The sequence below is a fragment of the Xiphophorus couchianus genome, chromosome 13, assembly GCF_001444195.1.
Source record: "Xiphophorus couchianus chromosome 13, X_couchianus-1.0, whole genome shotgun sequence".
Lineage (NCBI taxonomy): Eukaryota > Metazoa > Chordata > Actinopteri > Cyprinodontiformes > Poeciliidae > Xiphophorus > Xiphophorus couchianus.
Window position 1 is genome coordinate 10,176,604 of NC_040240.1, and position 18,630 is coordinate 10,195,233.

Below are 18,630 nucleotides of genomic sequence, written 5' to 3' on the forward strand. Positions count from 1 at the left end.
GACTCTCACTCAGTGAGACGCATGCGTGCATGTTCAGATCTCCCCGTCAGCAGAAGGCCAATATTCATTCAACTTTCAGTGTGTATACGCAGTTTTCAATGCAGTCTCGTATGGAGCGATAAAGTGCAATTTGTCTAGTGAGAAGAAAGGAAAGAACTGAAAAGAAATGGGTTTCTCATTGCCATGTCACTGCAGATTTTTCCTTTATTGTTCCATAGTGATAAAGTGTCCCAGTTGGGAAGTCAGGAAACACAAGCATAATTGTTGTTTTTCTTCTTCTCCGCCTGATCTGATTTGCTATGTTTTTGTCTGCTTTGTATTTATTGCCTTCGTTTGAATGGGAGGTTTATTGATACTACTGGTGCACACAGTGTGTGCGCCTTAGTGAGCAGCTTGTAACTAGGACTGGATTATTTTCATTTTGACCAACCCTGGTTGGATGATCAAAAGCCTGATTTATTCATTTCTTTTTTCTGATTGGTGAACACGTTATGCCTAGTTGCAGAAAGATCATGCTTAAAAATCAGGAAGTGAGACTTCAGCGTCTGGCACTTATCTGCATTTGTAGTTTTAGTCTTTTGTACCCAAATAAACTGCCATTTTTTAACTTGCATTTGGGACTTTTTGTTGAATTGGCAATGAAGTCCCCAAGCTGACTTCAGCAGATACCAGGAAGGCTAAAACATTTGCTTCTCACAAGCTATGTGACAGCAAATGTCACATAGCTTATGAAATTTGTGACACTTTTAAGCTTTTGCTTAAAAGTGAAAGCTCTTGAATCTTTCACCTTAGTCTGTTGTGTTGTGTAAATAAATAAACTGGTTTTTGTAAAGTAGTCAGTTCTAGATGCAAGGCAGCCATGTTGGATGTTGTTGTAGGGTCATGTTTGTTTTATTTAGAATATTTGGGAACCACCGCTTAAGGTCACAAGTCTCCAACCTGTGGTTCCAGAGCCACATGTGGCGGTCAAACATGATAAATAAATATGACTTGTCTGTGTTTTAAATGAGTAAAACCATGTTTTACAGTATATTGCGGAAGAGGATTAGGGCCACGGAAAAAAAAAAAGAGTTCTGAGTTTAAAGTCAGAATTCTGAGATTAAAGTCAGAACTCTCTTTTTTTTTTTTTTCGGTGGCCCTAATCCTCTTCCGTAGTATAATGCCTGGATATATCATTTAATTTCCTAAGCTTTCTGGAGGCCTTCAGGTGTTTTTCTCTGACCTATTTTAATTCACATTTATATGTCTAAGAAAAATGGCATAGATAATATTGATGTAAAGTGGCTATCAAAGAAATGTGTTCTTTGCATGAATTTCTTCAGTTTTTTTTAAACATGGGATTTTCTTATATAGTTCACCTGCTCTAGATATTTTTTATTTTTCCTCAGACATTCTCTTTGACCTTGTTCTGTCATATTCTCTTATTTGTAAGTATGCACTGCACAATATGCTCTAAAGGTAAGGTACCAGGACTGAACAGAAATGTTAGTTAAAACCTGTTAAGACCTTCAGAAAGTATGAAAAGTAAAAATCAAAGGCAAGTTAAAACACTACAAGAGAGCCTGTTTTTTTCTATGCAGGTGCTGTATAAAGAAATCAGTTATGGTTTATAAGTCCAAATAAATATAAGCTGAAAATACAAGAACATTTTGTTCATATTTAACTAATAAATCTGCAAAGATATGCTGAAAACACTGAAAAGTTGTTGTTACTTTGAGAATTTCAGTCATCGTCCCATTTTTCAGTGCTTTCAGGAACACCAGGAATCAAGCAGACAGACTCACATGACTCTTGAATCCTCAAAGTCAGAGAGGCCGTTGTACTCAATCTCACATAATTCCACGAGACAATGCATCATCAAAGAGCCTTCACCCAGGCCTCTTCACCCTCTTCTTCCTCCATTCCCCTCCTGTCATTTCTAGCCTTCCTCCTCCTCTCGTTCCTCCGCTCCTGCCTACCTGTTATCCCCCACTCCGCCTGTCACCCAGCAGCTCCGTCCTCCTAATCCCTTCTGAAAAGAGACGACGGAGCAGAAAATCACCTCTCCACCTCTGTCACACACTCCCTCGCTCTCTTTTGTCTTTAGCTCTGGTCTCCAGCTGACCCCCTCAAATGCCATCTCTAGCGAGCTGTCTCTCTCCCTCATCTCCCTCCACAATATTCATCGCTTCTCCTCTCTGGCCAATTTTCCCTCCTCAAACACTCAGTACATGTTCCCTCTCCTTAACTTACTGATGCGATGGGATATAATTGCTTAATTTCTCAGCTTGTCACAGGCCAAACTCACCATAACGGACCCCGCCAAATCCATCTGGTCAGAGCCAAGCAAAATTAATGCCAGTGGAGAGGAAAAGACGTAAACACAAATGAACATGAACACACAAACACTCAAGGGAGCGGAGACCTGATGTGTTTTGATGAGACTGGCAAGCATATTACACCCATATTGGGGGAGGGAGAAAATCCCGTCATTTTAAGTGTAAGCGCAACAAATGTCCTACCTTCAAAAGTTGAGTCTCACAAACATATATCATATATGCACAAGCAACACTAATAAGAAGATGTACATGGCATTTAACAAATATATGCAAGACTACTTTTTGAGTTGATACTCATCCAAGTTAAGAAAATAAACTTATTTTTATTTGCCTCTTATACCAAATCATGTTTCTTTTAGGCTTAAGTAGCTCTGGCTCTAGAAAGTGCCCCAAAATTCACTTTTGAAATAAAATCTAATAACATTTTCTACATTGTAAAGTCTAGCCTGTTGTTTCAACATAAAAATTTAAGTGGCTGTCTTAATTTTCAAATATCACTATCAAACTATTGCTTTGTGATTCAGAGTGGTATATATATAAAAAAAATAAAATAAATAAAAACAAATGCTACAATATTGTGGTTAAAGTGAATGTATTATTTTAAGGTAGATTTCTCAACAGTTACAGAAAGTAAAATACAAGATTATCATTTATTTTTTCCATCATGTATTGTGTGTTTAGAGCCTAATTACACCAAGTAAAATTCAGAATAAACAAGTTAAAAATAATGATAATAACAAACCCGGTGTTTAAAAAAAAAAGTACAAATGCCATAGTACCTAAAGTTGGGTATTTACTTCTCTCCTAACAAAAGTTCCAAATCTAAATTGTTTCTCCACTAACTTTATGCCAGCAACGGCTTCCAGGAGAACTAAATAACCTGCCCACCCTCTCTCGTCTGATCTTTATCCTTCTTGACTAATTCGCCTCTCTAAACTAGAGAACAAAAACAATCTATCGTTATAAAAGTCTTTGGGAACTTCTCTGCTTGACAAATAAAAGTGGATTGTGACCAGGGGGATTTTTGCCTATCAGGATGTGCGGGAAGCCTTCCAAAAAGCTGGTCTGTTCGGGGCGGAACATTGGCAACTTATTATTTGTTTTTCTTTGTTTTGTTTTTTTTTTACCCCACACAGCAGCAGCGCTGTCCTAATGGCCACAGGTGCAGAGTGAAATGTCTGATAGTTTGCTTATTAGGGGGAGATTCAAGCGGTGCCTCCAATTTGAAAAATAAGACAGAAAAAGGAAATTTAGGGAGGAACAAAAAGTTAATGCATAATGTAGCCAAATCTGCCAAATTATCAGATATTTTCAGAGGCATAGGCAATAAGACAAATATTATTCCTTGAGTAACATAACATAGTAGTGGGACTTTTGTGAGTCAAACCTTATAGTTGCTTGATAAAGTGGCAGCGTTTTTTGGGAGTGCAACTGCATGTATTTGTGATGTACACCTACGTGTTTGAAATCCTTGAAGGGGACAAACTGAACGATGTCCCGGAGAACGGGCTCGCCCTTGGGGGAGCGCAGGATCCCGTCGTCGCCGTCTAGGATCTGCATGTCCGTGAAGTCGGCGTTACCCACGCCAACGATGATGACCGACATGGGGAGGTGGGAGGCATGCACGATGGCCTCCCGCGTGTCCGCCATGTCTGTGATGACTCCGTCCGTCAGGATTAGCAGGATGAAGTATTCCTGGAGTGACGAGGTAAAAAGGGAGGAATGAAACTGATGTTTCAAAAGTGACTTCCTGTCAGGGACTGATTTAAATAAAAGCCATTCTAATCCACCGAAGAGACGGGGGGAAGCAGATGGCATTAATGCAGAGAAAAGTCATGCTCCAAAATTTATGACTGGAATTAAATTAATATCAATCAGCCCTCTTCAAACACACACACACGCACATCTCCTTTTTCAGTTTATTACATTCAACTCGTCTTATCCCTTCCTATCTGTCACTTTTTGTCTTTTTCCTTACTTCCATTTCTCCTTGTCTATCAGTAGTAAAAGGTCACAGCAATAAAAATATATTCTATGTTTCATCTGTTCTATTCACTCTCTCACCATGGCCTCTTTGGTGTGCATCTCCTCGGAGGCAGAGGAGGCCACTTTCTGGATGATTGGGGCGATGTTGGTGGGCCCGTACAGCTGGATTTTAGGAAGGCAATTCTGGTAGGCCTCCACCACACCTTGGATCCCTGCAACAGAGACATATGTGGGTTCTCGCCGCTTTGTTTATTTGTTTCCCCCCCTTCCACCAGTGTGTAAGTTGCGCCCACGCCGGCCTCGCAGAGTCGAAGTTCATATACTTGCAAACGTGTCTGCTAGAATAAATCAGGCTCTCTGTGTGACTGCGCTGCACGGTGACTGAGCATTTTTCGAAAAGCATTCCCTTATGGTCCTCACAAACACATGATGCGACACACAAGCACACCATCGCAACAGGGACTGCTGCTATGTGCGGAGAGGAGCACAGAAGCCCATTTCACACATACAGATTAGTGTTGCTTCTCTCTGTGTCTTTGAGCCTGAAATACATCCTGCAGCATTGTGACAAACCTCCCAGCTGCATTGGTCGGCACGCGTGGTAATGTGTGCATGCGTGGCCATATGTGTGTGTGGTGTATGTGTGAGGGAGACAGGCCTATAGTGCTTTCAGTCAGTCTGTCTTGGTGCATCTAAAAATGAGAAAAACTATGTGCGTTTGAGATGCGTTAAATCACCAGCACATTCTGGATTTTCCTCATCGAAGTTCACAGCGAAGTCATGTGAAACCTGCAGGCATGAAAGAGAAGAGAGAGGAGAGAGAAGAGGATGGGGAGAGAGGGTCTTCAACAGCTGCGACAAACCGATCGCTCAGCACAATGTGTCTAGTCCAGTTTACAGGTCTGACGCACAATTTCTGCTTTCATGCTGATCAAAAGTAAGCGGCACCTCCAAAGGAGGTTTAAAATTTAATCTGAACCATCCAGAATTCCCCTTGCTTCACTGAGTAGACAAGCGTGCAACTCTGGTTTCTTACCTTGAAATCCGGTGGTATCAGAGCTCCGAAACCAAACGCAGGAAACATTTTATCACTGCAGAAAAGGAATGAGACACAAATTACTGAAAACCTTGAGAGAAAGAGAGAGAAAATAGTAAAAAAAAAATTAGAATAATTATATACGCCTTTTTAATTAATTTACATTTGCACGCTACAAATACAAAATTCAGTGTGCTACTTGGGTTTTATATGGTAGACTGACACGAAGCAGCACATCTAAATAAATAAGGTTACATTGCCTTCAGAGGTAAAATAGATGTTTTTTTGTTTGTTTGTTTTTTAGATAACTTTAATAAACAAAGAGCATTAGGAAAACAAAGAAAGACAGTAGACAGGTCAGAAATAATACACTTGTGAAGAAGTTAAAAGTCATGCACTTTATAAATCTTGGTTCTATTTTGTTATTGCTATTGGGTGGCAATAACAAAACTGATCAAGTCCAACAAGCCATAGGGAAAAATCTAAAGTGAACATTTATTCCTACATTTAAAGCGCTATCTGTGCCAGAAAGCTAAAACCTATCATCACCCATAACCACAATCCCCAACAGTGGTGCGTCTTCTTAATAGTACTTTGAGGGAGCTTCTACCTCCCCACCAAAGCCCAACTAGACAAAACACAGGAAATTATGAGAGATTCTAGGAAGAGATAAAATGCATCGCAGTCCCACACAAAGCATGTTGGCTAATCTCGCTATTCTTAGCAGCCAGCAGGGGACGCCTACTAAACATTTAGGGGTGGCAACTCCCCATTGACGAGGGAAAGCAATAGAAAACTTTCTCATTACACAATTGCCAATGCCACTGTGGAGAAGAATGCATAAGGGCCATATCCAAAACCACCACTAATGTGTGGAAATGCTTTTTTTTTTCTTACAGCAGGAATGGAAAAGCTGGTCAGAGTTAATTGGAATCTGGGTGAAGCTGGATACAAGGCAACACTGAAAGAAAATCTGTTGGAGGCTTGAGAGTGGGGCAGAGGTTTTACTTCCAGCATGATAATGAACCCTCAACACAGAACCACAGCTGCAAAGAAATAGTTTAGATCAAAACATATTTTGTGTTAGAACAGATCTAACACAACGCATAAATCCAAATTCAATTGAAAATCTGTGGCAGTCCTTTAAATAGATATTTACAGATATTCTCCATCCATCATCAAGTCCAACAATGACTTGATGCAATCCGCTGGGTTTCCTTAAATAGAAATTTTTTTAATTACTTTGAATAATTAACTGAGAATACTGTAGTGTTTGATAACTAGAATCAATTGGAATGCAAGTGTGGTTGAATTGAAATTATTTTTTTTTTTTGTAAAATGCCTTGAGATGACATTTGTTGTGAATTGGAGCTACATAAATAAACTGAATTAACTTAAATTGAACTTGACTGAGGTTGGGTTAATTTGCATACAAGAATGGACAGTTTTTAGTTGTTGAAGATTGTTGGGACATTCCTCAAAGTTTGGCTGCTGTTACTGCAATGGGAGGTTGCTCTATAAATTGATAGAATACAAATGCATACCAAAAAAAAACAACCTTTTCGCTTTTTTGATTGAAAAGTACATCTCTTTTTTAATCTGCTTTTAAGTTTCACGTCATATTTAGGGGCTTCTTAGTATTGGCCAATCATAGACACTGTATAACACAAAGTAAAAACTCTGTCAAGGATTTTAGATGTAAAGCCAAACACTACAACTGCAAGTTGCTTCACCTGTCATAGTCCTGACAGATCTCCCCTACAGCCACCAGTGCTTTGAGGTACTCGTTGGGTTGGTAGGGATGGATGTAATGGAGAGAGCAGCTATTTCTTGGATCCCCATTGGATGCTGTGAAGTCTATGGCCACCTGTGACAGAAAAATAAAAACAGTCACAAAGCACGAGTGAGCACAAATTAGCGATGGAGCGCACAAGTGCAAATATCAATCACTGTGTCCTGGATGTCTTACCGTGAACTGAATCTGGCAGCCTCCCATGATGTAATCCAGGAAGGAGTACATTTTGATGATCTGTCAGGAGAGATCACTTTAATTAAGGCTGTGGTCATGAATTGTTCATGGGGTATGAAAAGACAGATAGATAGTGGTTACTGTCTCGGTGGGAGAAGTGCTTCCCTAACAGGCTCAAACTGGCTTTCCGCATAAATTGTGATAACGAAATATGCAGAGTACAATGAACACATGGTTGCATATTAACAAAAAGGTACAACCAATTACATTAAACGTATTACTATGAATTGCTGGGTAAACAACAAAATTGTGTTTTATCAAAACTGACAAAGAAACAGACTGAGTACGTGCTGACTGGAACAAGATGGAGCGTTTTGGAAGAGGGGAATCGGTTCATTTGATGGTGCCAGCCACGATTACTGGCACTCCTGGCAAAGATGTGTAAACAGCATTGAGAGAGAGCATTGTTTTACCAGCTAGCAGCCAGATCATATTGACACCACTAAACAGGTGCAATGTTAATTTCCAAATATTATCATACGCTTGCATCAGCCAAAGCAACAGTTAGGTCATTCTGGTAGCCACCAGCACAAAAATACATTTGGATTGGAGCGCTCTAGTAGGCCGCTCCGGGGGAACATTTGGATATCTCCACTCTGCTGACATGTCCTCAGGCCCCACATTGCAGTCCAGATAGGACCCCAGGCAGGATGGTGCATTCATGAGCCCAGAAAACGGGGGGAGAAGAGTCGCGGGATTGAAAGGTCAAAGAAATATGTTTTCTAGTTACATCTACTGGGAAGTATGAAGATGCAATAAATGGAAAACAACCAGTAAGTCAATGTCATTGTCCATGAATTGAAAGTAATATTAACATGTAGTCTCTAGCATGCTGGGTTTATGACAGTGGAGCAAAATGCACAGTTTTTATTTTCATCCAGCCACTTGACAGTATATTCTATAACACTGACATTAAGTTAAGTTGCTAATTTTTTTAAATATTTTGTTCAAACTATATAATGACAAATAACAGGTTTACCACACAATTTTACAAAATGGTTGGATTAATGGAAGAAAAGAATAAATAAGAGAGAAATAGAGAAATCCAACTTAGATCCCTTTGGGTGTCATGTAGATTATCTCAGCATCCCAGAGCGTGCTTGGCTCTGGTCATCCTCTCTTTATGAGCCAAAAATGCAAGAAAATCTGCTTGTTTGCCTAATCTGGACAGCCCGCTACTGACACTGATGCATTCATATGCATCTAAAGCTCTTTTTAGTACATGTTGCAGAAAGAACATGGTCTTCTCAAAGCAGAACACAATTAGCCAGTAAAAAGTGCCAGAAAACAGGGACGCCTCAAGTAAATGTCTGTATAAAAGTATTCACACCTGTTGAACATTTCCACAGTTTGTCACATTACAAGCACGTTTCAGCGTGTTTTATTGGGATTTTATGTGTAAAATAGTTTCCAACAGTGAAGTAGAAGGAAAAGTATTCACGGTTTTTAAAATAAAAAAAAAACAAACAAAACTTTAAAAAGTGTAGTGTTTGGATTCAACCTCCCTCAGTCCGCTTTGTTGAATTACCTTTTATTTCAACTCTTTTGGTGTGCCTCAACCAGTTTTAGCATCTAGAGAATTTTTGCCTATTCTTCTCCGCAAATTAGCTCCAGCTCAGTCAGAGTGGACAGCTTGTCTGGGAAAGCGTCCCTATTGTACAATGCTCCATGTTTCACAATAGGGTGGATGTGCTCAGGGTGTCGCTTAGTGTGACTTTTCCACCACAAAAAGAATAATTTGCATGTGGGCCAAAAAGTCCAGTTTAGGTCTCTAAGGCACTTTCTTCCACATGTTTACTGTGCCCTATGAATCTCTTGTAGAAAACTGTGAAATTTGTTTCTATGGCTTTCATATAACAATAGCTTTCTTCTTGCAACATATCCATTATATCACATTTGTGGATACTGTGGGTAGTTTAAACTGATTCTCCTCTGCAAGCTAGTGATCTGTACAGCTTGTCCAGAGTTACCACATGTCTCTTGGCTGCTTCTCTAATCGATGCTCTCCTTGCCCAGCCTGAGTTCAGTAGATGTCCAACTGTGCCACACTCTCTATTTGTGCATGAGGGAAGAAACAATGCTTTGTGAGATGTTCAATTCCCATGAGATTATTTTATAACTTAACCCTGCTTTTAACTTCTAAATGAATTATTTCCCTTACTTGTCTGCTGTGTTCCTGATCTTTGTGATTCTTTCAAACAGATTAAATTATACACAGGTGGGCTCTACTTACTAATTATACATAAGGCAAAGTATTTTAACTATGGGTACCAGAGAAAAAGGGGTTACAGCCAAATGAAAGGCCATGATTTTCAGATTATTTTTTTCAATTACAGAAAAATCAAAACCACAAATCAGTTTGCTTTCACTTCATAGTTTTACACTGCTTTGTGTAGGTCTGTCACATAAGACCCCCCAAAATATCTTATTATATTAGGTTTATGTGAGAAATTGTGAAAAAGCATACTTTTGTTAAACAGGGATGCAATCTTGCCATTATGTTAAGCTCTGAATTACAGGACATTTTAAAGACATAACAACTAATCACCAAAACAGTTCTTGCCCTCGTCGTTTGTTTCAATCATGACCACAAGAAGCACACAAGCATCAGAAGATGCCGATCAGGATTATGCTGTGCAAATTACCTTGCAGTGGTTGAGCATGACAGTTCCAGAGTTTCTGTAATTCTTCTTCTTCATCTGATATTTGGGGTTGATGCATTCCCACTGAATCTGAGAAAAGACAAGAAGGTGGCGGCGGTGGGTGCTTTGCACTTGAGGGTGTTTTAAGGCACTTTCTGGATATTGTTACACAAGAAATTATTTAAATGTGGTGCGGAGGGAGCACAGAGGAAGCTGCATGCCTAATTACATGCAGAGCACATACGAGCCAAAGCTTTGATTTTGAACGTGCATTTTCTTACCTGCTTGCCCTCCTGCGCTGCCCTCATCATCTCCTTATACGTGGTTTGAAACTCTCCAATAAAGTCATGTTTGCCATTGGAGTCCCAGTCCCAAACCGTGCACTAGCGCAGAAACAAAAGCACACACAGGAACACGTGGTGAGAAGAACTGCTACCAGAGCATCCACACATGCACCCACAGGTCTGCAAAGAAATGCCATGCTGAATGATTGATGGAGTTGGTGGGGGGGCCATGGAGCAGTGAAATATTAATCTGACGATGCTGAGAGGCTTTAGAGACAGCTATATGAGTGTCAGGGTTTAGACGTAATAGTTTTTTTCTCTCTCAGAGGAGCTATTTTGCGATATAAATGACTACAATCAAAACGGGGTCAGAGGACAAAGCTTCAACACCTCACAAAGAAGCAATCTGATCATTTCAAAACATGACAAAAGACTTTTATGTATACAGACGCGCACAGGCCACTTTATTAGGCACATATGTTTTTACAGTTGCATCAAATGTGACAGTAATATGGTGGGAAAATAGTTTTCTCGCAAACCCGAAGTCATGGGTTCCATTACAGCTTTCAGCTGCCACCAGGCACATAGACAAAGCTCCCTACTGATCCGCATATTGGTGTGTTAATGTGAGTGTGTTGGTGAGCTTGACTGAGTAAATGGGGCTCTAGTTTGAAGTGCTTTGAGTGGTTTGTTTGATTAGAAATATGCTGCTACATATAATATCGGTTTATTTGGCATTTTCATGTTGAATAGCTCGTTAACAGAAACAGTGAATTAGACACTCAGTGAAGTTAGCTGTCTAAATAAAAGGAAGATAACTAAAGTTCTAACTTAGCATCAGAATGGGAAACAAAGGGGAAATAAGTGACAGAAGACTGTCAAAAAAAGAAAAAAGAAATAAGCCACAGCAGCATGGGGAAAATACCTTGATTGATGATAGCTGTCAGATTAAAAAAGGCAGACAGGTTTAAGATAATAGAAAGGTGACTCTATTAATCTCTATAAATATCAACTTTCTAAGTAGAAAATGTCCAACTTGGAAGCAGAAGGGCTACAGCAACAGAAGATAATGTCAGGTCTCACTCCTTTCGACTAACAAGAAACTGAGACCTCAATTTCCACAGAATTTCGGACAATGCTACATTGTGTAAATGCTGCTTCATCTAAAGAGCCTCAATTTAAGGTACAACATTAACATCACAAGTTGGTGCAAACCTAATGATTGCATGGATCCATCCTGGCATTTACCAGCAGTTTAAGCTTCCTTTGGTGAAGTTGTGGTGTAAGGAACATTTTATTGGCACACGTTTAGTTCCTCAACTTTTCATTGCTCAAACACTACAGCCTATTGTTGCTGACCACGTCAATCCCTTTATGACCAGTTTCTCTTAATGGCTACTTCCAGTCTCATGTGTCATGTTGTAAAGCTCTAATCTTCTCATGAAGATGATTTTATTGTACTCCAGTTGCTTCCAAACTCAAGAGAACTCAATCCCAATAGAGCACCTTTGAGACTTGCCTCATTTGGTTGTTATGCCACAAAGAATTAAATGGACATAGTTTATATAACACCTTTCCAGTTATTCTGATCACAGCTCTTTATACTACGGATACATTCACCCATTCACCCCCACAGATCAGGAGGCGACTTCAGGTTAAGTGCCTTGTCAGGAAGAAGCTGGAATCAAACCTATGACCTTGCGATTGCAAAGTGACTACCACTGAACTACAGTCACCCCACATTAAAATATTTCTGAAGGCAAAATGTGGTACAAGCTGGCTCCAGCAAGGTGTACCACGAAAAAACAATAAAAATTGTAAGGAGATATGGGTTTTTCCACTGAGGTACGGTGTTCAATGACATCCTAGAGAGTAGATTTCTGATTTAACACTTATATCCAGATGATTCTTGGGTCTGTTCTGCTGGAGAGGTAATTTACTGTAAATCCTGTGACCCTCTTGCCTTTTAGGTCAAACCAACGACCAGCAATTTGAACCAGTACAGCTGTGGTGATTAAAAACAAGGACCAGCAATAATCCTCTTATTTCCTGTCTCCCATTTAAGCTGTTGAGAGCCTGCACCTGAAGTGTGCATGCTCATTTTTTTGTCTTTACGTGTGTCTCATAATTTGTGTTTTTTGTTGTTGTTGTTAGTAATTTCCTTGTAGAAGGGAAGGGAGTTCTTGCTTTTGGAGCCATGCTTCACTTCAAGAGGCAGAGAGGCTGTGCGAAGGACTAATGAAAAAATGAAGAAGCTCTGTTCCATTCACTGAATACTAACTGGCGGTGAGAGAGAGAAACCAATGAGAGTGGGGAGAGAGGGAAGGGTAGGGAGGTGAAGAAACGAGTAAGAAGAAGTACAAAGAAAGAGGCAGCCAGACTCCACAGAGGAGAGTTATGCATTTATGCATTGGTCACTTAAAGACCCTGGTGAAAGTAAAGTCCTGGACTGAATAGAAATCTTTGCCCTGCCGTTTCTAACTATTGCTGTGATGCTTCAAACAGGTAGTCCTGGAAGCAATGGTCGATGGCATCCATGTACGTTTCAGAGTACGCAAGCCCTTTCTCCTGCTGTCAGGAGCCACGCAGAGTTAAGAAGCCTTTGAATAATTAATGAACAAGTTCATGTTTAGTCATGAGGAGAATAAATGTTCACAGCTGATGTGCAGCATTGCGCAGGCGAGAGAAGGTGAGAGTTTAAGATGACCACTGAGCCCATTAAATAAAATGGACAGCTGCACCAAAACCGAGCCAAGTGCCAAACTGACAGACCTACTTACGCATTTTGCAAAGGTACATTTAAGTATATATTTATCTGCGGATTAAAAGTGTTTAAATAGTTGTGTGCACTTATGGCACTGGTAGCATCATAGTTTCTTTGTAGCATGTGTCCCTCCCACATGGTACAACTGAGCTGTGAAAAGGCCTGAATCTAAAAATCGCACCATGCTTTAGTTTCCTTCAAGCACGAGTCATTGTGTGGTTCAATCTAATTCTACTTTGAAAAAGTCTCAGTAAATAAGAAGAAAGATGGACTGGAGCTGAATGAGCCTTGAAAAACTTCACAACAAAAAGCAGATCTAATACAGTCTAGGGTTTGTTGTTTTGGTGGGGTGTATATACACAGAGAAAATAGATCTGGTATGAAAGATAAAATTAAAACTGATGGCCAATTTCCAACCAATAGAATGATTTCTAATGGGTGGATTTATTATTAGTGTCATAAACGTTTTTAGCAAACGTTTAACTTAGGATGCTTAGATTCAAAAGAGTTCAAGGCCTTTGTCAGCAATTTCTCAAATAGAAAGAGACCACAAAAAGAAAAAGAAAAGATTGTGGGTTTTGCACTACAATTCTGTTTTTTTACTCTGCAGAACCTGCTGTGAGCAAGGAGTGAGACCAGCTGTGGGTTTGATATGAGCAAATGATGCAGCTGCAGATTAATGGAAGAAGTACACGTATAACTTTATTGGACTATTGTACTGGCAAATATAGATGCAACTAACACAGGCAAATATTGGCAAAGAATTTTGTCTTTTGTGGTGATGAGTTTAAACTGGAGCTAACATCATAGTGCATTGATGTTTCCTGCAAAAAATCAATTGTCACTCCTATCTTTAAGTGAAAATATTGATGTTTTATTTTCTAATAATTAAAATTGGGAAACAAATGAAAGAGCACAGCTTTATTTTTGAGTTCTGCCTTGGCAAAATATAGCCCATTTAAAGTAAGGCAGAATGACAGAAATAAAAAGATGTAAATAAGCTGGGAAAGCTTAGTTTCAAAAGACTTTGTTCTGACATAAGCAAATTAATAAGGAGAGCATCTTGACTGCTACTGATTTTATTTAATAAAAATATAGGGGAACTGTGAATTTAGTTGAGAATTTAGTTAAGAACATTTAAAATCAACAATGGCAATGAATTAATTCAGTGTTAACCTTTGTGAACCAAACTTGCCTAACACTGTGCACTTTGACCTCCAGTAATTTTGTTGATTGGAACTTGTTGATTATTCTACATACTCAGAAAACAACAGCCTTTAGTCTTTCTCACATTTATCTGCAATCAACTTGCATAGTTTCCTGATTTCAGGGAGAATAAATAACTTGCTGATTGTCGGCAGAGGCTATTAGGAGTAAGTGTGTTTATTTAGCTTTGACTTTTGTATTACATCAAGTCATAGCCAAAAATATCTAATTAAGGTCTGCACCCTTTCTATGGGAGCACAAACTTGTGCGTCCTACTTAATGTAGATGGTTTCTTATGAACAGAGAAAAAACATTTATGTAGACAATCATGCTAACAAGAAACTTGAGTAGGCGTTGATGGTCTATGTGGCCTTTAAGAAAGCTGTGTGTCAACTTACATTATGAAACGAGCTCTGCCCAAGGTTTTCCACAGAGTGGCGGATTGTATTTAAGACTAACTGGCTCCTATTATTTTCTCTTTTCTCACACAGTGGGACTTTCAAACTCACCTTTAGCTCCCTGTCATGGTCTCCACTGCAGAGAGTGTTCAATGAAACTTTAAATGATTTCCAGATTGGGCTCAAGTTGTTCATCACTGTCTGCAGAAGAAAACAAAACAACTTTCAAAAAGATCTGTAACAGTTGACCACAAAATGTGAAAAATTAGACTTTTTTATTTATTTATTTTTTACATTTTGTCATGCTTTGATCTGTCCCCTATAGTAGCTCTGGTTTAAGGGCCATTGTCCCGATGAAAGGTGAATCTAGTTTGCATTTTCTAAAAGCTTTTCTTCATGGATTGTCCTGTACTTAGCTTCATCCATCTGCATAATTACTCCAACCAATGTGCTTGCACATATGCTGCAGGGATGGTTACAGACGCACATGTTTGCTATGTTAACTGCATGGCTTTCTTTTAACAAAGGTTTCCTTTGTACAGTCCCATTAAGGCCAAATTGCAACAGCTTCTCCCATCCACGCTGTGGATCTCAGCAGGTTCTACAGAGTTATCAAAGTTCTCTTGGCTGCATCTCTCATTAAGGCTACCCTTGGACAGCTTATCTGTTTAGGTGCACGGCAATGTTTTGGTAGATTTCTCTAATAAACCATTGATTGCTTCACAGAACAGCTGGATTTATACTGAGATCATATTACAAAGATTTTACTGACTGAGTGTTTTCATGGAATTAAAAAAAAATAAGGTGTGGTAGTTAAGAGGACATTGAAGTTTGTGGTTGTAACATGACAAAATGTAAAAAGTTCAGGATGCTTCGATAGACACCATGTGTGCCGAATGTGTGTGAATACACTACAATTACCTCAGTTCGGTGTACGAGCGACTCAGTCCCATCGTCATTTACTCTAAAAATCTCCAGAAAAGGATCCGACTTACTGAAGAAATCCTTGACAGAGAAAACGAAAGAAAACACACACTTTGATCATAAACATATATTATTCATACAACTACCAGAGCCATCATTTCACCTTCTGTCTCTGGCTTTCTTTTTATTTCAACCAGCCATCTCTCTCCTGTCCTCTCCGATTTATGCACCCCTCCCTTGTTTATACTCCATCATTCCTCTTGGGCACAACTCGTTTGGATTAGTCATCCGTGGCTGTGGGTGAGGGCGCGTGTGTTAAGGGAAGCCAAAAGTTAATCTAGTACTCTGTGTGTGTGTGTGTGTGTGTCTGATTGGGTTGTCTAGATAAAAGAGGGTTATTGTACCAGGGAGGTGCCCACCTATCTCCACAGGTCTTCTTTCATGAGCTCAGACTGTACCGTTGTATTCTGCATGAGTTATTTCATCATCAAATCTCACTGGCCTCCACCTACACACCCCCACATATAAAGCTCAGATTCCTAAACTTCAAAAACAAGCAACTGGACAAACCTTGTCGTCCAGCTTCCGAGCACTGAAAGAGAGTTCAACATAATCGTCGTTTCCTGACAACTCCTCTGCTGTCACCTATACAGATGAAGTGGGGGGTGATGGGGATTAGGGTAGCAGAAGGGGAGATGGACACAGAGGCGTAAGAAGGAGGTGAGAGGAAATGAGATGGAAATGAGGAACGGTGCAGAGCAAGGGCAAAACATCATCAAATTAATTATCTCCAAAGCTTGTGAGTGCGCGGTGTTGCGCGCGTGTTCTGTGTGCATTGAACTGAGGTGGGGCTGGCTTTCGGAAGGGACATCGTACCATTATTGAAGACTTTCCAGCAGTGTTTCCCTGTTTGAGCAGAGCTTTGGTCAGTTTCCTTTGTGAGACAATCTGAAACGAGCACACAAACAGATAAAATGCCTGAAGATCAAAAGACAAAAACCCTGCCATCTTTCCATTTTTGTTTTTTGGTCTGTTTCATGTAAAAAAACACATTCATTCATATGTAATGCAACAATTATATAACTGCAAAAACAAAAATTGACTCAATTTTTTATCAGTTGTTTTACTTGCGATGTATTTTCTGGCAGCTAGCTTGAAGTAGAGGAACTAATTTAACATAGACATGCTGCATTTGCTTTGTCTTCTTAAAGTATTCAAACTCGTTTAACCTTTACACATTTTGTTAACTAACGTTAATATATTTTATTGTGTGACAGACAAGTGCGGCGGCTTATCATAATGGTAACACTGAAAGAAAACAATGCAAGGTTTTCTAATTTTAAAGAATAAAGGGGGACTGAATTCTTGCTTTTGCTTTCCTATGACATAAAACTGTTTATTTAAAAATAAAACAATTCAAAAATGCAAAATATTTGTGCTAGTAACAAGACAAAAAAGTTTATGTGATATGAGCATAGGGCATGTAAAGTTGGTGGCATACCGCTGATTGGTTTTCTACACCAACTCCTTCCACCTCTTACAAATTTTTGGCAGCAACAACAAACTCTGCTCACTGATAATGGCTTTTAGAGCTAAGTTCACGCAGCAATTTCATCGACAGAGTGCTGCGTATGTCCTTAGCAGACTACTAACTGCTGCCCTGATAATTGCAGCTTTCATACAGTCAGCACGATAAATTACAGTATTAAACTCTTACATAATCTTGGCAGAAAACTTTCTGGTGTCTCTCATTTTATGAATAGATCAACTATTTCCTCCTCACTGGCATTCCTCTGCACACATTTATTGATTTGTACTAAACAGAAACAATGCTGTCGTATTCTTAACAAAACTCTGGATAAACAGTGGGAAATTGCACATAAAAAAATTGGCTCGGTGTCATTCTACTAAGCTACACCTCTCTGGCATTAAAAATCCTTCTCCTCTTCTGAGGCCGTTATCTTATGTCTACCAACAATTGTAAATCCACCAGCTTTGTGCTGCTGATAACATCTCTGACCTGAAAAAGTAATAGCAAACATATTTCACTATTCTGCAGTGCCAGCCGGATCTTTGAGATGCTGCTCCTGCTATTTCCTTACATTCAATATGTCACCAGGGGGCTACTCTCTCAGGGGGGAAAAAATCAACCAACTCATCATCTTAATGAGCATCGAAGAAATAAACGTTTTCTCTTTAAATGGCCCCGGATGCTGAGTGATTGGAGTAAATGAAGAGAATCTTTAAATATTGATTGCAGCTATCAGCGGGTGAGGCTACATGTATTAGCATATGCACATATAAATGTGCTGAAAACAGTCTGGAAGAGCTTTTTAATGCCTTATGTAAATAGAAACACCAAGGACACCGAAAGAGTGAATGCAGATGCTAGTAGCTGAACTAAAGGGTTCAACAGTTAAAGCCAGCTAAATAAAGCGCATATTATCCATCTACAAAGGGCTAAATGGCAGAGACCTTTACAATGGTTCTTCAACAGACTGTGAAACCTTATCTTAAGCACCTTGCTTTCAAGCAGCTCTGGCATGGAGATCGTCTAAACTAGCACCCAAAGGTGGCTCTTCTACCCAAATTTAGCAGGTATCAAGCACATTTAAAAAGCAGAGAAAAATCTACTCATCGGGTGAGCTCACTTTAAAGTATGCTCAGATGTGAGTCATAAACATCTCTTACACGCCCCAATTCTCCTATAGAGGCGACCCACCTAACACCGTGTTCTACATTCAAGCTGCATGAAGTGGTGGAGATCGACAGTAAATAGCGCGACCATACTTATAAATCTTGCATGTAATGGAGTAACTGTGGTCAGAGTTTTAGAGAACATGTCGTGTTCATGAGAATGAATTTAACCCAGACAGGAAAGTGAATCAGAGCAAATAGGGATTGACATCTTAAGAAAGAAAATATACAATTAAATGAAATTGTACCATGCCCAAAAATATTCAAAACATTTTTTTTACATTTTGCAGTTACAAAATTGTTCTAAAGTCAAATAGGAATTGTTCTGCTGACAAGTTTTAACCTG

General features: G+C 39.4%; 1 protein-coding gene across 1 annotated transcript in view; it reads right to left on the bottom strand.

The window, feature by feature from the left end:
• Positions 1–18,630, bottom strand: part of cpne4b (copine IVb) — a 35,175-nt gene that overhangs the window by 3,770 nt on the left and 12,775 nt on the right. Inside the window, exons 4-15 of the mRNA XM_028036775.1 lie at positions 16,464–16,535; positions 16,158–16,232; positions 15,585–15,668; positions 14,775–14,864; positions 10,293–10,394; positions 10,015–10,101; positions 7,310–7,369; positions 7,074–7,207; positions 5,341–5,395; positions 5,042–5,093; positions 4,383–4,516; positions 3,777–4,013 (exon numbers count right to left, since the gene is read on the bottom strand). Coding sequence (XP_027892576.1) covers positions 3,777–4,013; positions 4,383–4,516; positions 5,042–5,093; positions 5,341–5,395; positions 7,074–7,207; positions 7,310–7,369; positions 10,015–10,101; positions 10,293–10,394; positions 14,775–14,864; positions 15,585–15,668; positions 16,158–16,232; positions 16,464–16,535 — 1,182 coding nt within the window. The remainder of the gene's footprint in view (positions 1–3,776; positions 4,014–4,382; positions 4,517–5,041; positions 5,094–5,340; positions 5,396–7,073; positions 7,208–7,309; positions 7,370–10,014; positions 10,102–10,292; positions 10,395–14,774; positions 14,865–15,584; positions 15,669–16,157; positions 16,233–16,463; positions 16,536–18,630) is intronic.